Source organism: Hemitrygon akajei, chromosome 3 (assembly GCF_048418815.1).
Source record: "Hemitrygon akajei chromosome 3, sHemAka1.3, whole genome shotgun sequence".
NCBI classification, from domain to species: domain Eukaryota; kingdom Metazoa; phylum Chordata; class Chondrichthyes; order Myliobatiformes; family Dasyatidae; genus Hemitrygon; species Hemitrygon akajei.
The window spans coordinates 122497573-122522384 of record NC_133126.1 but is presented as its reverse complement, the minus strand read 5'-3'; the positions used below and the strand labels follow the sequence as shown (position 1 = coordinate 122522384).

Below are 24812 nucleotides of genomic sequence, written 5' to 3'. Positions count from 1 at the left end.
CTGTTTGAGGTCTATTTGTTAGGAAGTCCAACACCCAGTTGCCCAGTGGTGTATTTAGAACAATGAATTTACACCAGTCCGTGGGACAGTAGTGTGAATGCTGGAAAGAAATCCAGAAACAGCATTCTGACATAAAGTAAGTGTCCTTGTTTCGAGGTGTGTCAGAGGCAGGTGCATGACAGAAAATCTTACATAAAACACCATTTTAAGTTTCCATTAAAGCTTTCTTGAATTATAGAATCAACATTTTTTAGCTTGCTTAAGGTAAATCACTAGAATTAGAACGAGATTAACAATTACAGTGTCCTTTTTCTCAGGCTGTCCCTGCCTGGATTGGATGGTTCAGATATGACTGATGAAGCCAGTGTAGGAACTGTAGACCTCTCCACAGAAGGAACAGGTGTGCTGGTGGGATAGATGTTTGGGAGATGGCGTATTCCTTCTCCCAATGGGTATCTCTGTGCTCCTGATGCGCATTTATCTATCATCTCAATTTCACCTTTTCCACTTGGAGTGGTCATGCGTTAGGAATGCATAGAAGATATGATCATTCTGTGTCATGTAATTGAGTCATTTGTAGTTCTTCACAGAATATCACAGACGTAAGTAGCACTATCATCAGAAGAAACAAGATCTATTTCAGATTTCACTTCCTTAAGTATATACAGTATTTATATCATTGCGTGGAATGGGCTGCCGGCAACGGTGGTGGAGGCAGATACAATAGGGCTTTTTAAAGAGACTTCTGGATAGCTACATGGAGCTTAGAAAAATAGAGGGCTATGGGTAAACCTAGGTAATTGTAAAGTAAAAACTTATTCGGCACAGCTTTGTGGGCTAAAGGGCCTGAATTGTGCTGTACGTTTTCTGTGTTTCTATGTTTCTATGTCTTATGAAACAATGTCATACTTTAAGAGGAAGAAATTAGCATTATTTGTCACACGTAAATCGAAACATCAAACCATACAGTGAAATATGTTGATTTGCGTCAGTGACCAACACAGTCTGAGGATTATACTAGGCAACCCGCAAGCGTTACCATACTTCTGGTGCCAAATAACATTCCCATAACTCACTAACACTAACTGCATGTCCATGGAAAGTGCGAGGCAATGGAAGCACCCAGAAGTAACCCACAGGGTCATGGGAAGAACATACAAGCTCCTTATAGACAGTGGTGCAAATCGAACCCTTATCGGTGTTCGCTGGTGCTGTAAACAATTGAGATAACTGCTGTGCTATTGTTCCACATCTCAGTCCTCTGACTGGGTGTGGGGTAAGTGTGCTGGTCAGTAGTCAGCTCCCCTCACCCTGCTAATTTAGGTTACCAAAGGTGAGTGGTTATTACTGACTCTGACGCTTGGTAAAACCTTGGTGTGATCCAAACATTTCCTCTTGATTTGTTAAAGATAATGAAATAGTCACATGAGCACCTGCAAGCTGTGTGATGAGCCTCTGATCCCAAAATAGTCCATAGGGAGGATCTTATGGACATCATTGTTGAGGAGGGAGTTAAAGTGTTTCTGGAGTCATGCTTTTGCAGATTATCAGTCCCCATACAGCAGGTATGGCTTTGCCTTGGGTGGCACTACACCAGCAGTCCTACATTTGGCCTGAAGAGCTCACGCTTCCCCTGCTAACAGAATGTTTTTACTTGTTTTGTTTTATCAGCACACAGAGAGCATCAAAGAAGAAGGCACAATAGGCCTCAAGATAATATTCGAATTCTCATCTGCATCGAATCTCTATGTCAGTACAATGTGTAAGTGTCATACTCCACTGTTGCCATGGGACCATCAAATACAAACCAGCAGCTGAACAACGAGCAAATTCAAGCATATCCAGATCAAGGTGTTAGATATGGAATAGGAATCCATCACTCAGAATCACTGGCACAGATGTAAATGTGCAAAATTAAAGAAGTACAATGGTTCATATGCTTTCACAAGGCTAGTCTGTTATTCCGTAAGATCTTTATCGATCATCAGAACTCCATTTTCCAATGCCATCCCTATAAACCTTAATGTCCTGATATCAGTCTTGGATATGCTCAACAATCAAGCCCTTCAGGACAGAGAATTCTAAAACAGTGAACTCCTTTCAAGTGAAGAGACTTCTCTTCATCTCAGTTCTCAGTGCTTAACTATCTACACTAGCACCCTCCAGCCAGGGAAAATTATCTTTCCAAAGATATTTCATCAGAGCCTTTTAAGATGAAATGTACTCAGGGAATTAAAAATAAAGAGCCTGTTTCAAAAGGGAAAAAATGGGATTGAAGAATGAGCTGACTTGGGTTGGTTCCTCAAAACTGGAGGAACCTAAGCAGACAGTTTAATTGATTTTTACTATACATACGCATCAGATCAGGTAGTATCTATGGAGAAAGAAACAAAAGGAATGATTCTGTTTGATAACCTCACACTGCATAATTCAATCAATTGTGGAAATGTCTGTGAAACTAACAGCATTCTATCTACACAACACAAACCATCCATCCAACAGTAAATGAACACTGATAGTTGACTATCACATTGTCATTTGCTAAGAACTCACCAGAGCTTCGGTGTAGTCTCCTCCAACTTACAGACACGATTTGGCTAATTGTTAAAATGGAAAGTTATGGGTTTGAAAGCTAAATTTCTTACTCTCCCCACAGGTGCTGCCTGAGCTGCTGAATATTTGCAGCATTTTCTGCATTTTTTAAATCAAATTTCCACTGTTTTGCTTTTTACTGTTAATGTTTATTATTGTAGGATATTTTGAAATTGAGTTAATTCCTTACACCAGTTCTCACACCTGAAAAGCACTATAATTAAGGAGAGTATGAACCTGGTTTTGGAAAACATCTTTTTGTACATTTGTGATCCTCCAGTCAATTGTAAAGCCCAATCAATTTTCTGTTCTATAACCTGAATGCTTATAAAATGGACATTTCATTGTAGTTTAGCTTGTGTTCCCTAGATATTAATTTCACCGTAAGGTGCCATACAGTGGAACATGCTGGCACAGTCATGCTGCTGTCTCTTGGATATCCTGTTGTACATTTCATAGATTAGTAAATCTTAAATATGCTCATAAAATCTAGGAGCAGACACAGAATAAACCTAAAGTAAAAGAACCTATTTGGATTAAAATAGCTATTCCAGAAACAATGACTTTGCAAACATAACTTATTATTGTGGCTATAATGCTACTCAATTGCTGCCAGTGTAACACTGTGCTACAATTATGTGTTACTGTAATACAACAATACAATACTACACATTCAGTCCCTCAGACATGTTCTGCAATTCAATTAGATAATGACTAACTTTACACCAACACATTCAGTACCCATCATTGCCACATGTCGTTTGAAAGACTCACCGACTAAAAATCTGAGCTTTGGGGGTTAATTTTTCATATTTTTATTTCTATGAGGGAAAATGCTAACTGACAGCTTCCCTGAAAAGTTCTACTTATATGTTCCATTGCTCTGGTCTCTGCCACCAGAGGAAAAGCCTCTTCTATCTTCCTAATTAGTCAAGAAAACAGAATCCTGCTGTTCAACTCCTTTATCCTCAATATCATACTGAGAAACCTGTACTCTATCCCCTTTTAGATATCTTTTCATTGGTATGATGCAAAATACTGAACACGGTACACTAACGATCGTCTGAGCCCCTAAGCCTTTTCTCACCTACAATTTTAGCTTTATATCTTTTAGGAAATATTTTGATTAACTTTAGGGCAAAAGTAAACGATTTCATACTTAGCCAGAATGATGTCCATCGGCCATAAATTTGTTTGCTCGATTTACCAAACTCCATTTACAATTTCCTACTCCCATTGCTGTGTTGTGTAATTTAGTGTTATCAGAAAATCCAGACACGTGCTTCTCCATTCCTTCAAAGAAAATAGTGAAAAGCTGATCCATGCAATCGCTGTGCACAATGTTTTCACAAATAAAGTACATTTCTCCATCTTCTATCTGTTAGTCAAACTTTGATCCATATCAATTTGTTATCTACGATTGTCAACATTAATATTTTTATTAACAATCTTCTTCTGTTGAACAATATCGAATTCCTTATGAAAGTCCATATCATAGACATTTCCTGATTTACTGCAATGATGATACGGTAAATGAGTGTAAGAAAGACAGAGAACAAAAACTGAATCTTCATCCACCTGACCACTTTTACACTAAGCCTACACTAAGAAGGTGGAGGGATACGGACATTCTGTAGATAAGAAAGGCAAGTGTTTGGGTGTTTTTGATTTGTTTTTAGCTGGTTTGGCAACACATTGTGGGCTGAATGGCCTGTTATTGTGCTGTACTCTTCTATGTTATATGCTCTATCTTCTAATTCTACCTTATTCTCCCTAGATCCATCAACTCCCTCTAAATTTCCCCCTTACTTACACACCTGAGAGTAATGTACAGTGCCCAATTAATCCACAAACTCATACTTTATTTGGGATCTCCTTAAAAAACAAATGGATAGATAATATATTGAGATTTTTTTTGATATCCAACACTTAGTGTACTTCAATAAAATTTTAATACTTACCTGGTCAGGTGCTATCTGTAAGAAAATTAATTAACCTTTCTTATCAGACGCCCTTCATCAGAGAACTTTCTTGGGTTCTGATGTCGGGTCATTGATCTGAAACATTAATTCTGATTTCCTTTCCACAGATGCTGACTTGCTGAGAAATTCAAGCATTTTCTTGTTTTATTTAGGGTGCTCTCTGATTTTCAGTATTCATAGTATTTTGGTTTTCATTCCTAGTGTATCACCCCTGGGATACTGACCTGTTTACTCCACACCTACTTGAGCTAGGAGCACTCTGAGTGACAATAAAGAGAGATTTTCCCTTGGTAACCAGGAGAAATAAATGTGGTGTCGTATAGTGCTAGCAATAAGTTGATTATGCTTTTTCTAAGAAACTAGAATGGAAAGAGTGTTAACTCACAGCACTGAACTCTCTCATCTAACTGAACTCAGAGAAATAGTCATTATTTGTAGTTAATAGTTCCGGGGCAGATTCACAGAACCTAGGAAGGAAGAACAGCTCACAGTCCCCATATTCGTGCTTAAATGATCTGGAAGATCTCTTTACAGGACCTGCGGTTCCTGTGGGCAGATAATAATCTTTACATCTTCCCCTCATCCCTTCTGCCGTCTGCAACAAAAAATCAACAAAGTTCAGTCCTGTCTGAGAGCTAAAACAGAGCCTCTTTCACCAGCGATGATTGGCCCTGCAATCTTTTGGTGCTCTTATCCCTGATGTAATTCTGTTCTCCTGTCTGGACATGCAACAACTAGATGGAAAAGAATGAATATGAAACAAATGCTTGCATTTGTTAAGCCGAAGACATGTCTTTGCATGAGCTTTGCTCGGCACAGCCATTGATTTCCAGGTTAGATGGGGATTCATTCCTTTATTTTACATTACAGTTGTATAGCTTCACAACTGGGATTTGAGCACACTATTGAGAGTATAAGTCCATAATTCGTCCAGCACAAAAGCAGTAGCAACAGCTTGCATTTAATTGGGTTTAACATTCTAAGGTATCACGGAATTATACAGCATAGAAACAGGAACTTCAGCCCATCTCATTCGTGACAAACTAGGTACCTAGCTGGGCTAGTGTCAGTTCCCCGTATTTGGCCAATATCACTCTAAGCATTTCCGTGTACTTGTCTAAACATCTTTTAAATGGTGTACGTATTTGTATTGCCTCTTCTAGCAGCTTATTCTGTATATCTAACACCCTCTGTGTGGGAAAACTTCCCCCCACTGGTCTCCTTTAAATCTTTAACCCCCACCTTAGGCCTATGCCTACTAGCTTTAAAATTCCCTATGCTAGAACATTCAACTTACCTATGCCCCTGAGAATTTCATATATCTCTGTAGGACAACCCTTAACATTCCTTGTTCCGAGGATAAAAGCTTCAGTCTGTCCTTGTAACTGTAACCCTTTGGTCCTGGCCACATCTCTGTGAATCTGCAACCTTCCAGCTTAATGTCACCCCGCTTACAGCTTTATACTCAGTTCATGAATTCACTTTGCACAACTCCTTAAAAACAAGTGTGATATCATCAATATTTTAAGCCATTGCTACATTCAAGCCTATTTTCATATTTGACATTGCACCCCAAGTGTACTGTCTCTTGGTGTTCTGAAACTGGGGAGGGTTCAAAGGAGGTTCGTGAAAAGTGATTCCAGGATTGAATGGTTTGTCATATGAAGAGCGTCTGATGGCTCTGGGCCTGTATTCACTGGAATTCAGAAGAATAAGGGGTGACCTCATTGAAACCTGTCGAATGGTGAAAGGCCTTAATAGAATGTATATGGAGAGGATGATTCCTATAGTGGGAGGGGAAAAAACAGAGGACACAACCTCAAAATAGAGGGTCTTCCCTTTAGAATGGTGATAAGGAGGAATTTCTTTAGCCAGAGAGTGGTGAATCTGTGGAATTCTTTGCCACTGGCAGCTGTGGAGGCCAAGTCTTTATGTATATTTACGGCAGAGGTTGTTAGATTCTTGATTGGTCAGGGTATGAGGAGATATAGGGAGAAGGCAGGAGATTGGGATTGAGAGGAAAATTGGATCAGCTATGATGCAGTGGTGGATCAGACTCGTCAGGCCAGATGGCCTAATTCTGCTCCTATATTTTATAGTCTTATAGTCTCTTATCAGTCTAACATACTAAAACGTGGCAGTGATTGAAGAGCATGCATTTATGCCTAGAAACTGCTCAGAAACCAGGACATGTTAGTATTAAGGAGGAGGAGGAGCTGGGTGACTTGAAAACATTAAAGGAGTTAAATCTCCAAGGTCTGATTGGATCTTTCTGAGGATTTTGAAGAAAAAATGGGAGCTACAAGAAAGTGGCTAAAGACTGGAGAATGGCTGATACTGTTACTTTGTTTAAGAAAGGCAACAGGTTCAAACCAGGAAATTATCAGCGGAGTGCTTTATAGCTTTTGTAATTTGGGAAATTATAGTAGCAGATTTTTAGAGACAGGATTTACTTGCATTTGGAAAAGCACTGACTTATTATGTCATTGGTGAAACCTGGCACAGATTGGAGTAGGGCAATTTGTTAGGAACCTTTTCTCCTGGTGACTAGCTATTTCAAATCACCTTCCCATTCCCATTCTGACCTCTTCTACTCCCATGATGAGGCCAAACTCAGTCTGGAGAAGCAACACCTCACAATCTGTCAGGATGGCCTCCAACTTGATGGCATGAGTGTTGATTTCTCCAATTTCTTCCCCATCCCTCCTTCTTTCTTTTTCCATTCCCCATTATGATTAACATCTCATCCCTTCTCTTCCGTTTGTCTGCTTATCATCTCCCTCTAGTTCCCCTTATCCTTCCCTTTCTTCCATGGCCCACTGTGCTCTCCAGCCTCTTCCACCTATCCCCTCCCAGCTTCGTACTTCATCCCACACCCACATTTCCCCGTCGCCTATCACCTGCCAACTTGTACTCTTTCCCCTTCCCCCTCCTTATTTTGGCTTCTGCACCCCTCCTTTAAATTCCTAATGAAATGTCTCGGCCCAAATCATTGACTGTTTATTCCCCTCCATAAATGCTGACTGACAAATTTCAGAGTTGTATTGTACATGCATATCTTGACAATAATATTAACCTTGACTTGCTCATTTATTCCATTTTGTGTGTGCTGCCCAAGATATAAGTGTGGCTTTCTGGGGGTCTCACAGATTTATCCTGTCCTTTCTCACAAATTTGATTTGAGTTTTTTGAGTAAGTGATAAAGATGTTGATGAGGGTAGGACAGTGGATGTTCTTCTATCTATGTGATCATTACAGGATTTGACAATGCCCCTCATAGTAGGATAGTCCAGAAGGTTAAGTCACATGGGACCCAAGATGAATTGGTAAAGTATATGCAAAGTAGGATTGGTTATAGTGCTAGAGGAAATGTTTTCTGACTAGAGAGTTGTGACTAGCGGTGTTGTCCGAGGATCAGCACAGACCTATGTTGTCTGTAATCTATGGCAATGATCTGGGCAAAAATGTAGATAATCTAATTAGTAAATCTGTAGATGGCGTGAAAATGGGTGGAATTGTGGTTAGTGAGGAAGATCCCTGAAGGATACAGCAGAATATAGAGTTTGAAATTTGCGTTGAGAAATGGAAGATGGAGTTTAATTTGGACAAGTATGAGCTGATCCATTTCTAGAAGAGATGTAAGAGAAAATTATAGTTATGACAGGCCTTTTAGGAACACTAATGTACTGAGTAATCTTGGGGTGCAAGTCCAGAGTGCTTTACCAAATTCAGATGACATCTAGCTCCAAACTACATTAGAAGACATTAGGTGAGGTGTTTAAGTACTTGGCTTGGGAGCAGATTATAAGGACAGTTTCAAAGGAGGAAGTTTGAGAAGGGCATAATATTTGTACAATAGTGCTCCATTACAACCATGTAAGCTTAGTATTTTCACTCAACACTGGCACACAGACAAAATGCCAAACTGTAACTATTTTGTGTTACAACCATACCAGGGCTACCATGGTAATACTTAAAACTATACAATATTAATGTCAGAAGTGTACAATGGTGCGGCATTATAACAGCATAGTGATAATGTATATATTGTCCCATCATAAAAAATGTTTAAACACCATATACTGCTATATTAAACAATCTCATTTTATTGCACTACAATGAAATTACAAATAATATAAATATTATTTAATACTGATTAATGCTATTTAATATTAATCACTGACAATAAAACCACAAAATTGCCATAAATCGTTATTTTGTGAACTTCATCAGATAGGATAAATGAAAGGTGTATCTATATGATTGCATTTCAAAGTCAGCAGATATAACACAAAGTCAGCAGACATAGCACGCACTAGACAAGCGTAGATGCTTGCAAATACAATGTCCCTAATTTGCACATAAGGGATATTGAGTCCATGGGGCAATAAAACTGAATCTGTTAAAAGGGTACTGTAAGGTCCACATAATATGGAGTGGAATCTGATCAATAGTCAATAAAAAAAATTAAGATAAAGTAATGGACAATGTGCTTGGAGGGCTTTGGTGAAAGTGTTAGCACTGATACAGATGCAGAGGGGACTAATCTCCCTCTGTGCTGAGAATATGTTAGAACAAGATATCAACATCACCACATCAACCCTTGCACCAATGCTGAGAGATTTTTTTCAACTCAAATTAAAGTTCCAGTGTTCAGTTTTGGAATAATGACATATAATATTTCAAAGCCACTTGCCAGTCTATACCTTGTTTTGATTAATACAGCAGAACAAACTGGAGATGATCTGCGCAGAATGAGGAACAGAGCTGGCTGTTCACTGACATATACTCTTCCTAAATCACTGCAAATAGAGTGAGTCTCTCTGTCTGTCTTACAGGTCTCTGGAAACTGTCAATGGCCTGGGTAGCAGCAGTCATATATTTACAATGTTTGTCAGTGGCACCCTCTATCTGCAGGTAAGAGACTGAATTTAGAACTCACCTTGGGTTGTGAAATCTGCTTCTTATGGCCTGTACTAATCAAACAACAAGCTGTGGATCTCTAAATTAAATACAGTCAGCACACCGTATCAGATGATTACCTCAGTACTACATTAATTAACTATTCATTCCTATTAGGTATTAAAAACAGACAGGTGCATGGATGTGAAAGGGTTGGGGGAAATGGGCAAAACACAATGGTACGAGCTTAGATGGACATCTTGGTGCATGGATGAGATGGGTGGAAGAGAATGTTTCCATGCTGTATTGCTCTGGGGTTCTGAGATACATAGTCCATGTGCAATATATGTCAATATCCACTCTGTGCCTGTACAGAGAAGTAAAATTGAAAAACTGATCCTGTTTCTTCATCTTACTGTGCATGTACAGCATATATAAGATAAACTGAACAATGGATTAGTATAGATACTGAAAAAATGTGGGTCAAAGTGAATACCTCATTCCTCTCTGACATAAGGGTTAGCTTCAGTAGCTTCAAAGTTTAAAAGTTCAAATCAAACTTTAAAGCAAGTTTATTATCGAAGTCCATATATGTCACCATATACAACCCTGAGGTTCATTTTCTTGTGTGCATAATCAATAAATCTATAGCATAATAACCATAACAGAATCAATGAAAGACTGCCCAACTAGGGCATTCAACCGAAGAGCAGAAGACAACAAACTGTGTAAATACAAAAAGAAGAAATAATAACAATAAATAAGCAATAGAAATTGAGAACATGAGATGTAGAGTGCTTGAAAGTGAATCCATTGGTTGTGGGAATATTTCAATGATGGGTCAAGTGAAGTTGAGTGAAGTTACTCCCTTTGGTTCAAGAGCCTGATGATTGAGGGGTAGTAACTGTTCCTGAATCTGGTGGTGAGAGCCCTGAGTCTCCTGTACCTTCTTCCTGATGGCAGCAGTGAGAAGAGAGCATGTCCTGAGTGGTGGGGGTCCCTGATGATGGATGCTGCTTTCCTGAGATAACACTTCATGTAGATGTGCTCAATGGTTGGGAGGACTTTACCTGTGATGGACTGGGCCATATCCACTACTTTTTGTAGGATTTTACGTTCAAGGGCATTGGTGCTTCGATATCAGGCTGTGATGCAGCCAGTCAATACACTGTCCACCACACATCTACAGAAGTTTGTCAAAGTTTTAGATGTCATGCTGAATCTCCGGAAACTCCTGAGGAAGTCGAGGTGCTGCCATGCTTCCTTCATAATTACACTTCCATACTCGGCCCAGGACAGGTCCTCCAAAATAATAACACCGAGGAATTTAAAGTGCTAACCCCCTTCACCGCTGACCCTCTGGTGAGGACTGGCTCATGGACCTCTTGTTTCCTTCTCCTGCAGTCTATAATCAGTTCCTTGTTCTTGCTTGACTTTAATTAAGAGGTTGTTGTTGCACCAGTCAGCCAGGTTTTCAACCTCCCTCTTACATCCTGACTCGTTATCACCTTTAATTCGGCCTCCAACAGTGGTGTCATCAGCAAACTTGAATGTGGCAATGGAGCTGTGCTTAGCCACACAGTCATAGGTAGAGCAGGGAGATAAGCACACAGCCCTGTGGTGCACCTGTACTGATGGAGATAATAGAGGAGATGTTTTTGCCAATTCAAATTGGCAAGAGAGGAAATCGAGAATCCAGTTGCAGAAGGCGGTATTGAGGCCAAGGTCTTGGAGCTTATTGATTAGTTTTGATGGGAGAATAGTATTGAATGCTGAGATATAGTCGACAAAGAGCATCCTGATGAATGCATCTTTGCTGTCCAGATGTTCCAGGGTTGAGTGAAGAGCCAATGAGATGGCATCTGCTGTGGACCTGTTGCTCTGGTAGGCAAATTGGAGCAGATCTAAATCACTTCTCAGGTGGGTGTTGATATACTTCATCACTCACCTCTCAAAACACTTTATCACTGTGGATGTAAGTGCTACTGGGTGATAGTCATTGAGGCAGGCTATCACGTTCTTCTTGGGCATCAATATAATTGAAGCCTGCTTGAGGTAGTGGGTGTCATGCACTGCTGAAGCAAGAGGTTAAAGATCTCAGTGAACACACCAGCCAGTTGATCAGCACAGGTCTTAAGGACTCGGCCAGGAATCCCATCGGGGCAGCGTGCTTTTCCTGGCTGCTTGCACATCAGCTTCAGACTCTGAAATCATAGAATCATCGAGGGATGTGGGAATTTGTGATGGTTCCTCCATGTTTTGACGGTCAATGTGAGCATTAAGGTCATCTGAAACGAAGCCTACTCTCTCCTGTGTTGCTTGATTTGACTTAATAAGAGGCGCCACAACAGTCGTTGATTTGAGTTTTGTCTGAAATTGCTGCTTCGTCCGTGAGATGGCTTTCCAGAGACCTTTTCTAACTTTCTTGGTCACCAGACTTGAATGCCTCTGATCTGGCCCTCAGCAGGCATTGGATATCATGGTTCATCTGGGCTTCTGACTGGGGAAGACTTGGAATGATTTTGTGGGTCACATTCATCTACAGCTGTTTTAATAAAATCCATTACAACTATGGTGTATTCACTCAGATCCACAGATGAGTCCTTGAACACAGCCAGTCCTCTGACTTGAAGCAATCCCATACCAGCTCCTCTGCATCTTGTGACCATCTCTTGTGGTCCCAATCTCTGGAGCTTTGCTCTTTAGCCTCTGCCTGAATGCAGGTAGGAGAAGGTCAGTCAGGTGATCAGATTTCCCGAAATGCGGTCTGAGCATGGAATGGTAGGCATTCCTTATCTTAGAATAACAGTGGTCCAGTGTGTTGGGACCTCTATTGCTACAGATTATATGCTGGTTGTAATTGGGCAGGGTTTTCTTCAAGAAAGCCAGGTTGAAGTCTCCAACTATAATTTGAGATGCATCAGGATGGACTGTTTCTTGTTTGGAGACAGCATCATGTAGTATCACAAGTGCTTGATTATAGTCAGCCGCTGGTGGTATGTAAAATGAGGTCAGGATCACTGATGAGAACTATCTAGGTAAGTAGAACAGATGGCATTTGACCATTAGGTGTCTGAAGTCAGTGGAACTGCCACATCAGAGCACCACCAGGAGTTCATCATGAAAAGCACACCTCCTCCTTCCCCTTTTCCAAGTCAGCAGTTTAGTCCATCCTGTAAATCGAGAAGCCTTTGGGTTTGATCACTATACCTGGCACACCCGGAGAAAAGCTTGTCTCGGTCAGACAGAGAATGCTAAAGGATATAGAGATATAGTTCCTAATTCAGGCTGTTTTCTAATTTGGGTCGTTGCTGCAGACAGTCTTTCATCAATAGAACAATGAAGCGTTCACAAAAGAATTCCAAATAAAAGTTAGAAAACTGAAGAATTTATCTTCCCTTAGTATGGATACTGATCTTCAATAGTCTTAATCTTATTTTCTCCCAACTCACCTCTCCTCTCAATATTTTTTATCTCTACCATTTATCTCAGCCTCATGATCTCCAGATCTCCACCTACCTCTGATCTCTATCTTTTCCTCTGATCTTTTTCTCTTTTTGATCACTATCAATGCACAATTTCTGCCCCTTCAGTCCCGTCTTTCTCCAGCTTTCACTGTATTGATCTCCCCTTTCCTTGTGCTTCACTCTCAGATTATCTCTATTGATCTCCATCATTCTACAATTTCCTCCCTTCCAATTTTCCATCCTCCACAAACACGATAAGATCTGCAGATGCTGGAAATCCAAAGTAATGCACACAAAAAGCTGGTGAAACTCAGCAAGCCAGGCAGCACCTATGGAAAAGAATAAACAGTTGACACTTTGGGCAAAGACAATTCTTCAGGACTGGAAAGGAAAGGTGAGAAGTCAGAGTAAGAAGGAGGAGGGAGGGGAGGCAGAAGTACAAGGCGGCAGGTGATAGTTGAAACGGGGAGATGAGAGGGGTGAAGTAAAGAGCTGGGAAGTTGATTGGTGATAAAGATAAAGGGCTAGAGAAGGGGGAAGCTGATAAGAGAGGACAGAGGAACATGGAAGAAAGAAAAGGGGAAGGAGCACGAGGAAGGCGATGAGCAGGTAAGGAGATAAGGTGAGACAAGGAAACAGGAATGGGGAATGCTGAAGGAGAGGGACGGGCAATTATCAGAAGTTCAAGAAATTGATGTTAATGTCATCAGGTTGGAGGCTACCCAGACAGAATATAAGTGTTGCTTCAGGTTGGAGGCTGTCTGGCCTGCAGAGCTCCTCCAGCAATTTGTGTGTGTTCCATGCTCCATTAACTCTAACAAGTTAGTAACATCTTCTGCAAACCTTTAACCTTTCCGTTCTCATCACAAACAAGAGAAAATCTGCAGATGCTGGAAATCCAAGCATTTTGTTTGTGTCCCTTACCAATTTCAATATCTCTCCCATTGTCCACACTACCCTGTCTCCTTCTCACCACTTTCCAAACCGCACTCATTTCAACTACACCCTACCTACCACCTCCACACTCCCCCCAACTTGCTGTCTTTCCTGATCTCCGCATTTCAAATTTCTGGCTTCCGAACTCTCTGTGCATTCCTTCAATGCCCACAATTTTGACAATCAATATTCATCTTTGTTTTGTGACTATTTGTGGTATACGTGATAAATGTAGCTAACTAGACAAATTCTAATAATGGAAAAGGCTCAGTTGCCTGTCTCCCTTTCTGCTGCTCAGTTTCAAATCTGCCATGGGTTGTGTCCATACTTAGAGCATAAAACAACACAACAGAACATTCAGCCTACCACGTCTGTGCTGAATATGATGCTAATCTAAGCTATCTTATCTCCCTGTACATGGTCTCTATTCCTCAGTTCCCCACATGTTCACACGTCTCCCTGTACATGGTCTCTATTCCTCAGTTCCCCACATGTTCACACGTCTCCCTGTACATGGTCTCTATTCCTCAGTTCCCCACATGTTCACACGTCTAAATGCCTCAACATGTTGCTATTGTATCTGCATTTGCTGACTACCCAGGTATGGTATTCCAGGCACCGACCAGACTCTGCAAACTTACCTTACAAACATTCTTTAAGCTTTCTCCCTCTCTCCTCAAACCATGCTCCCTAGTACCTTATATTTTCATTCTGATTGAAAAAAAAGACTAACTATCTACCTCATCAATGGCTCTCATTGTTTTATGTATTTCTCTCAGCTTGCTTCCCAATGTCTGGCACTCCTAAGAATACAGTCCAACTTCTCCTTGTAACTAAGCACTCAAATCCAGATTACATCTGTTGCAGGACAAAACCAACACTAAACATACACATGGTGGCAAATACTTTTCTAAAGCGTGCACCCAGGCCCTCTTTACTGTAGCAAACCCCCAACGTCTACCGTTCCCGCGGCACCCTCATCTACCTGTTCCACGGTGGCCCAAGAGCAAAAAGAGAACACGTAGTTTGCACGCGCCACACCTAAACTCCACCAGTGCCGTGATGTCATCAGCTAGTGGGAGGGGCTGCAAAGCTCCTTACTCAGGCCAGTACTCATCTCCCACGGGGGAGCAGCTTTTGATGAGCCGGTACGTTAGGACACTTACTGCAACACTCCACCCTTGAAAGACACAACACTGTGACACTCAGCCTCTGGGTGCTCCATTATAGTACACCCAAAACATAGCCACAGTAATCCACCAGCCTCCCAACACCTCAATAGACCAACAACGTTCCCCAGGGGTATAGTAGTTATGGAGTCGGCCCCCTACTTTCCTGATCTTGTTTACTGACATCAGTTGGATATGAGGCATGTTCCCAGACTCGTCAGCGATGTAGGTGCAGCATACCTGACCAATCACAGTGCAAATGCCATCTTTCTCCACAAGCGGGTAATGCAAGGCCATCCAATGTTGAGAGGCCACCATCTGAATGGCTGTAATCTCATCTGACACTCTCATCAGTGCATCCACTGCATGCTTGAGCGCTGTGGCCATCTCATTGGCCGGTGCCACCACCTCACTGGCTATGCGTATTAGTTCCTGGGACAGCCTGGCCGCACCATACGGGGAAGGGCTATCATCCAGAGTATTTCTGCCTCTGTGACGTGCCTCATCCCAGGATACCGCTCCCACTCACACTCATTGGACCTGTGCTCATCATAACACCTGCACCAACGTCCTTCTGAGTGGCAACTGCGAGATCCCGCTTTTTCTGGCAGATGGAGCATAGATGCTCGGTGAAGCGGTCTCCCAATCTATGTTGGATCTCACCCATGTACAGGAGCACCGAACACAGTAAATGATCACAAGAGACACTCACAGGTGAAGTGCTGCCTCACCTGGAAGGACTGTTTGGGGTCCTGGATGGTAGTGAGGGAGGAGGTGTAGGGGCAGGTGCAGCACTAGTTCTATGTACAAGGATAAGTGCCAGGAGGGAGATCAGTGGGGAGGGATGGGGGGGGGGGGAATGAATGAACGAATCATGTAGGGAGCCTCCACATCCAGCAATCACTTACCACCCCACCAGCCTTTGCATCCAGCACATAATTTTCTGAATCACTGTGTTTGCTGCTCCCGGTGTGGCCTCCTGTACATCAGTGAGACCCGATGTAGATTGGGAGTCCGCTTCACCAAGCATCTACATTCCATCTGCCAGAACAAGCAGGATCTCCCAGAGGTCACCTATTTTAATTCCACTTCCCATTCCCATTCCAATATGTCTATCCATGACCCCCTCCACTGTCATGATGAGGCCACACTTAGGTTGGAGACACAACAACAAAACCTTATATTCCATTTGGGTATCTGATGGCATGAACGTTGATTTCTCAAACTTCTGGTAATACCCCCCAGACCCCGCCACACCTTCCCCTTCCCATCCCCTTTTCCGCCTCTCACCTCATCTCCTTGCCAGCCCATCTCCTCCCTCTGGTGCTCCTTCCCCTCTTTTCTTTCTTCCATGGCCTTCTGTCTCTTTCACCAATCAGCTTCCCAGCTTTTTACTTTACCCCTCCCTCTCCAGGTTTCACCTATCACCTGGTGTTTTACTCTCTCCCCTCCCCCCACCTTTTAAATCTACCCCTCAGCTTTTTTTCTCCAGTCTTGCCAAGGGGTTTTGGCCTGAAACGTCGACTGTACTTTTTTTCCGTAGATGCTGCCTGGCCTGCTGAGTTCCTCCAGCAACTTTGTGTGTGTGTCCTGGTTTCAAAAGACGCTCTAAGTACACTCTTCAATTACGACCACATGTTGCTGTTTTGAAATGATAACAAACAGTACACTTGAGATGTAGTGTCAATTATGAAAATAGATTTGAATGTAGCATTTCTTAAGAATGTCGATAATACACTTGTTTTTTTAGGAATTGTGCAAAGAAAAATATAAAATCCATTCTCCATTCCTAATGACCATCAGCTTTCACCACATATTAAACTCATGCATTTACAGGTATATTAGGGACAATTTAATAGATGAATGGATTGTCATCTCCTACCTTCTTTCTCTTTTCTTTTATTGGTGTCCCCAGGCAACCCGGGGACAAATTTAGGTTGTCTTTGTTTTTTAGGAAAATTCAAGAGAGTGCTCACCATTCAGTTGTCCACAGGGGTCATTACAGGTCATCTAAACCTTCCCTCCTCTGATGACTTGGATTGTTTTTCCAAGCAAATCGTAATTGGCAATTACAACTTTATAGACAGGAATTTTAACAGGCAGTGAAACGGTTAGCAACATCAACAAAATAAATTCTCCAGGTGCTGGAAATCCAAAGTTACACATGCAAAATGCTGATAGAACTCAGCAGTCAGGCAGCATCCATGGAAGTGAATATACAATTGACATTTCGGACCAAGACCCTTCAGCCTTTTTTGGTAGATACATATTTATCCTTTACATCTGGAAGTACCTTACACTTAACTCAATAGGGAAAGCTGTGTAACACTGGAGAACGAGGCAAGAAACTGATTGCTTGGCTGATAAAGCTAAGATTAATATCAGTCATGAACTACCTGATTGGCTGAGCAGGATTGAACTGAGTGACCTACTCTTTTTTTTTTGTATTTACACCACATGAGACCCAGGAGTTTGTAGAACATTTTATTTATTCAACAGTATTAAAGTAAAATCGATTTACATATACTGCTGCAGATGAATGTACGATTGTAGCATAATTAATTGATTCTCAATAAGAAGGTATTCATTCTCCTGACTGTTTAGTTGAAGGTGAAATAAAACTGCTGTTTCCTTATCGCTAGAATAAATTAAACCAGATTACGTAATCAATGTTCATCAGACAGTGCAGCTGTGTTTCTCTTTCATTACAAACAAAACACTGCAAATTATTTTAAATGAAATATTGAGTAAGTTTGTCTGGAATAGAAAAATTAATGACGGAACAATCTCTGACCAAGGCTGGGTGTCACATCTGCTCTATTACCTTAACACGTAAACAATTTATGATGAAACACCCACCTGGTCAGACACAGATTGTGTTTCAGATCTGTGCCTTGCATGGATAATAGAAAAATCGACCGATTTTAAGCAAATACAGAGGTAGGGAAAGAGGAAGGGAAGGAGAAGCAAAATGAAAGAGCTTTGATAATGTGTAAGACAGGAGAAACCAAATGAAATGTAAAAACTATTTCTTCAATCTTCTGTCCAAATGTTGGTGGACTCTTCCATGTTAAACATCTTTCCATATTGAGGAGAACATAAGGTATTTTCTGGAAATGTGAGTGATTAAGTTTCTGCATGCTAAAATCAGGAGCCTGCCATCCAACTTTTCAATCTATTAAAATAATTGTCTAAAGAATGGTAATGTCCAGTTATGAATATTTTGCTTGGAAAATCAAATCCAATGTCTGTCATCAAAATCAGGCCATAGACAAAGCCATGGAGTCATAGACATGCAATCTGCAAGAGGGTCATCTGGCCCATTGCTCCTCAACTAATTCAAGCTCTCCTCTCGATCTATCAATTGTGATCCCAATTACACATTCATATCCTTTGTCAATTCCCTTTGAAATGACATAATTTCTCCCTCACTGAACACTCCCAATATCAGAGACTGTTAGACCAAGGAGACTTTGATCCACACTGAGCACAAATCAATGCAGAAAGGGTTCTTCCACACTTCCACCAAACCAAATGAGTCAGAAGACATAAACAAAGCTGCCTTTGTGCCTTAATCCAACAGATAGAAACATAGAAAACCTACAGCACAATACAGGCCCTTCGGCTCACAAAGCTGTGCCAAATGTGTGCTTACCTTAGAAATTACCTAGAGTTACCCGTAGCCCTCTATTATTCTGATCTCCATGTACCTGTCCAGGAGTCTCTTAAAAGACCCTATCATATCCGCCTCCACCACCATCGCCGGCAGCCCATACCACGCACTCACCACTCTGCATAAAAACACTAACCCCTGACATCTCCTCTGTACCTGCTTCCAAGCACCTTAAAACTGTACCCTCTCATGCTGGCCATTTAAGCCCTGGGAAAAAGCCTCTGACTATCCACACGATCAATGCCTCTCATCATCTTATACACCTCTGTCAGGTCACCTCTCATCCTCCGTTGCTCCAAGGAAAAAAGGCCGAGTTCGCTCAACCTATTCTCATAAGGCAAGCTCCCCAATCCAGGCTACATCCTTGTAAATCTCCACTGCAGCCTTTCTATGATTTCCACGTCCTTCCTGTAGCGAAGTGACCAGAATTGAGCATAGTACTCCAGGTGGGGTCTTACCATGTTTCTATATAGCTGCAACATTACCTCTCAGTTCCTAAACTCAATCCCACGATTGATGAAGGCCAATACACAATATGCTTTCTTAACCACAGAGTCAACCTATGCAGCAGCTTTGAGTGTCTTATTGACTAGGACCCCAAGATCCCTCTGATCCTCCACACTGCCAAGAGTCTTACCATTAATACTATATTCTGTCATCATATTTGACCTACCAAAATGAACCACTTCACACTTATCTGGGTTGAACTCCATCTGCCACTTCTCAGCCCAGTTTTGCATCCTGTCAATGTCCTGTTCTAACCTCTGACAGCCCTCCACACTATCCACAATACCTCCAACCTTTGTGTCATCAGCAAACTTACTAACCCATCCCTCCACTTCTTCATCCAGGTTATTTATAAAAATCATGAAGAGTGGGGGTCCCAGAACAGATCCCTGAAGCACACCACTGGTGACAGACCTCCATGCAGAATATGACTCGTCTACAACCACTCTTGGCTTTTGTGGGCAAGCCAGTTCTGGATCCACAAAGCAATGTCCCCTTGGATCCCATGCCTCCTTACTTTTGCAATAAGCCTTGCATGGGTACCTTATGAAATGCCTTGCTGAAATCCATATACACTACATCTACTGCTCTACCTTCATCAATATGTTTTGTCACATCCTCAAAAAATTCAATCAGGCTCGTAAGGCATGACATTACAAAGACATTCTGACTATTCCTAATCATATTGTGCCTTTCCAAATGTTCATAAGTCTTGCTTCTCAGGATCTTCTCCATCAACTTACCCACCACTGAAGTAAAACTCGCTGGTCTATAATTTCCTGGGCTATCTCTATTCCCTTTCTTGAATAAGGGAACAACATCTGCAACCCTCCAATCCTCCAGAACCTCTCCCGTACCCATTGATGATGCAAAAATCATTGCCAGAAGCTCAGCAATCTCTACCCTCACCACCCACAGTAGCCTGGGGTACATCTCGTCCGGTCCAGGTGACTTATCCAACTTGGTGCTTTCCTAAAGCTCCAACACATCCTCTTTCTTAATAGCTACATGCTTAAGCTTTTACGGTCGGCTGTAAGTCATCCCTACAATCGCCAAGATCCTTTTCCATAGTGAATACTGAGGTAAAGTACTAATTAAGTACCTGTACTATCTCTTCCGGTTCCATACACACTTTTCCACTGTCTCACTTGATTTGTCTTATTCTCTCACGTCTTATCCTCTTGCTCTTCACATACTTGTAGCATACCTTGGGGTTTTCCCAAATCCTGTCCGCCAAGACCTTCTCATGGCCCCTTCTTGCTCTCCTAATTTCATTCTTAAGTTCCTTCCTGCTAGCCTTATAATCGTCTAGATCTCTATCATTACCTAGTTTTTTTGAACCTTTCATAAGCTCTTCTTTTCTTCTTGAATAGATTTACAACACCCTTTGTACACCACAGTTCCTGTACCCTACAATCCTTCCCCTGTCTCATTGGAACATATCTATGCAGAACTCCACACAAATATCCCCTGAACTTTTGCCACATTTCTTCCGTACGTTTCCCTAAGAACATCTGTTTCTGATTTATGCTTCCAAATTTTTGCCTGATAGCCTCATATTTCCCCTTACTCCAATTAAATGTTTCCCTAACTTGTCTGTTCCTGTCCCTCTCCAGTGCTATGGTGAAGGAGATAGAATTGTAATCACTATCTCCAAAATGCTCTCTCACCTGACACCTGACCAGGTTCATTTCCCAATGCAAGATCAAGTACAGCCTCTCCTCTTGTAGGCTTATCTAAATATTCTGTCAAGAAACCTTCTTGAACACACCTAACAAACTCCACCCCATCTAAATGCCTCACTCTAGGGACATGCTTTAGGAAAGTGTTTAATTGCAGTAAGGGGAAATATGAGGCTATCAGGCAGGAACTTGGAAGCATAAATTGGAAACAGATGTTCTCAGGAAAGCGTACAGAAGAAATGTGGCAAAAGTTCAGGGGATATTTGCATGGAGTTCTGCATAGATACATTCCATTGAGACAAGGAAAGGGTTGTAGGGATTGTAGAATATTTGGGAAGTTAAAATCTCCCACCATGCCAACCCTGTTACTCTTACATCTTTCCAGAATCTGTCTCCCTAAATGCTCCTTGATGTCCCTGTTACTATTGGGTGGTCTATAAAAATGAGTTATTTACCCCTTGCTGTTCCTAATTTCCACCCACAGAGACTCAGTAGACAATCCCTCCATGTCTTCCTTCTTTTCTGCAGCAGTGACACTATCTCTGATCAACAGTGCTACACCCTCCCTGTCCTTTCTAAAGCCTGACACTCGAAGTAACCATCCCTGCCCCTGAGCCATCCAAGCCTCTGTAATGGCCACAACATCATAGCTCCAAGTACTGATCCATACTCTAAGCTCATCCGCTTTCTTCATAATACTCTTTGCATTAAAATAGAGACACATTTCATTAAAATAGACACATCTCAAACCATTGGTCCGAGCATATCCCTTCTCTATCACCTGTCTGTCCTCCCTCTCACACTGTCTCAAAGCTTTCTCTATTTGTGAGCCAACTGCTCTTTCCTCTGTCTCTTCAGTTTGGTTCCCAACCCACAGCAATCCTAGTTTAAAGTCTCTCCAGTAGCCTTAGCAAACGTCCTCACCAGAATATTAGTCCCCTGGGATTGAAGTGCAACCCGTCCTTTTTGTACAGGTCACACCTGCCCCAAAAGAGGTCCCAATGATCCGGAAATCTGAATCCCTGCCCCATGCTCCAATCCCTCAGCCACACATTTATCCTCCACCTCACTCTATTCCTATACTCACTGTCACGTGGTACAGGCAGTAATCCCGAGATTACTACCTTTGTTGTCCTGCTTCTCAACTTTCTTCCTCATTCCCTGTAGTCTGCTTTCAGGACCTCCTCCATTTTCCTGCCTATATCATTGGTACCAATATGTACCATGACTTCTGGCTGTTCTCCTTCTCACTTCAGGATATCGTGGACACGATCAGAAACATCCTGGACCCTGGCACCTGGGAGGCAAACTACCATTCGAGTTTATTTCCTGTGTCCACAGAATCGCCTGTCTGACCCCCTAACTATACAGTCCCCTATCGCTGCTGCCATCCTCTTCCTTTCCCTTTCCTTCTGAGCCACAGGGCCAGACTCTGTGCCATGTCCATATTTGTTACTGCAATTGCCCACTGGTTGTGTTGACATCCAGTCATCTCAGCACCTTGCTTCACTGTTGATGCACCATCAATAACTCTCGGAGACGTGAGTCGAGATAGGCTTTTATTAGCTGGAAGAAAGCACCGTCAGCAGCAAGAGACACCACACAACATCCTGGAGACTGAGGGAGGAGCAGTGCCTCCAATCGCCTTTATACAGGGGTCTGTGGGAGGAGCCACAGGAGCAGTCAGCAGGGGTGGGGGGGGGGGGGGGTGTCCAGACAGGTATATGTAGTTCACCACAACTGTGTAAATTAGTTTCAGCAACTTGAAGCAGTATTTTTAAAGTGCTTTTCTTGCTTTTTACCTGCTGAGCAGCCTTAATGCCTGAAATTCTGATATTGCTATCTTTACACATACTCATAACTTTTCTTCCACTGTTGTCAATGTGGAATTAACTGCAGAGTCTTGAACTTAGCTGACTTTGCATGATTACTGACTCTCTTTAGATGAACCAGGCCCAGTAGCTGCTGGCAATTCACTCACCTGAAGTAGAGGTGACTCCATAAGATTATGGGAGGCCAGTGCAGTGTAGGTTCTTGTGATGTACCAACACATTAATACTAGACAAGGTCAAGCTGGAACACAGCAAGACTTCACAGATGCCATGGAATAATACCAATGTAACCTCCTTTAACATTGTAGGTTGAAGGGTGTATATGGGTCTGGACACTTGAATGCAATTTTTACATTCTAAAAGATAGCTCCCTGACAATTCAATGCTGACTTTGTCCTCTATTGGAATACTAGCCTGGATTTTGTGCTCATAGCTTTGGATTTAAATTCATAGCTGTCTGACACAGAGTGGAGCTTACATATTATCGAATCACAACTGATGTGTAAAAAATGTTTTTTTATAGACTTGAGTATTATATACCAGAGGATACAGCCATTGACCTGGATTAATGATTCAAGAGCAATCTATTTAAAAGAAGAACTCAATCTAGCCCCTAGAAATATGCAGTCTTTTGATGTAAATGATTGAGCAACTATGTATCAGGATGAGTTTCAATCTCTGTTCTGACTTTTATTTGTAGCTAGTAATCTTTAATGCTGTGTGGCAGAAAGAGTAGAATGTATTTAAGTAAGATTTCAATCAACACAGTATTTAGGACTGTGATTTGATCAGATTGCAATATAGTGCTTCTCCACATTCCATCACTATTAGATAGGTCTTCTTAGATACCACAAGATAACTCACCTCATGACTGAGCGCCATTGTATGAAATGTGAAAACATGAAGGGAATGTAACCTTTGCAACATGGAGCTTTCTCCACAAGTTTAGGGATGCTTCTGTATTCCTCCTCTGGCTAAACACTGAGCGCAGTGAGTTCTGGGTCTCTGCCACTTTTCAGAGGGCGGTATCAATCGGCTAAGGTTATGGACAGAGACTATCTGAATCTCTGCAAACTTCTGAAGCTCCAAACTGATAGTAAAATCTGTATTTTTTTTGGCTTCACGACTGTCTGATGAGAAAGGAGTGCCTATCCCATTTTTCACCATGTCTGATTTTATTCTCCATTGAATCAACAAAGAATGAAACTAAATGGAGCGAGGAAGAGTCTCCTGTTAAAACAACATTCACAGTGCAGTGAGCATTTGTCAGCCATCCGCTTTTTCTAATTACTGCATTAGTACATAAACACCCTTTGTGTACTGTAGTTGGACAATAACAAATCTGGCCATACCATGCCAGAGAGAGAGAGAGAGAGTTCTTCGTATGCAAATGTTGTGTACTCTACTTACACAGAAGTTGACACAGAGATGCAGCAGAACTTTACAGTCAGTAACATTTCACTCTGAGTCCCTTCTATGAGAGCATGAGCAAGTATTGTTACTTATGCCATCAGGCTACGTAATACTGTTACCTTCCCCTATTTTCTACATGCACAGGAACTGATGCTGAGATTTTGACACTCATGCAAGCCATAGAGTAACAAAATGATGTCATTCCCCTTTTCGGGTCATACAGCACAGAAGCAGTCCCGATGAAGGGCCTCAGCCCGAAACGTCGACTACTTACTCTTTTCCGTAGATGCTGCCTGGCCAGCTGAGTTCCTCCAGCATTTTGTGGGTGTTGCTTAAATTTCCAGCATCTGCAGATTTCCCTGCGCTTGTGAGGCCCTTTGGTCTGTCTGGTCCATGGCAACCTGCTGGACCCAGTTGACCATCTTCAACCCATTGTTCTTTAAGCCCCTCCCCTCCATTTAGTTATGCAAATACCTCGTGTCAGAATTGAAGCCATCTTAGCCACTTCTACCAACTAAATCCAGGTATTCCTTATCCTCTGTGTAAAGAAGCTATCTCGCATGTCTCATTTAAATCCCTCTCCACTTTTCTTATTTGTGTTCTATAGTTTTGGACTCCACAACCCTGGGTAAAAGACTACGAGTGTCCACCTTATTC

At 41.8% G+C, this 24812-nt stretch overlaps 1 protein-coding gene across 3 annotated transcripts in view; it reads left to right on the top strand.

Annotated features, from left to right (window-relative positions):
- LOC140723650 (erythroferrone-like) overlaps positions 1–24812 on the top strand; it is a 97050-nt gene that overhangs the window by 69130 nt on the left and 3108 nt on the right. For 2 of the 3 annotated variants that reach the window (XM_073038229.1, XM_073038221.1), the window contains exon 6: positions 9413–9491. In XM_073038229.1, the coding sequence (XP_072894330.1) occupies positions 9413–9491 (79 nt within the window). Of the gene's footprint in view, positions 1–1671; positions 1763–9412; positions 9492–24812 lie in introns of all 3 variants that reach the window. The other variant, XM_073038235.1, reaches the window with a different exon arrangement.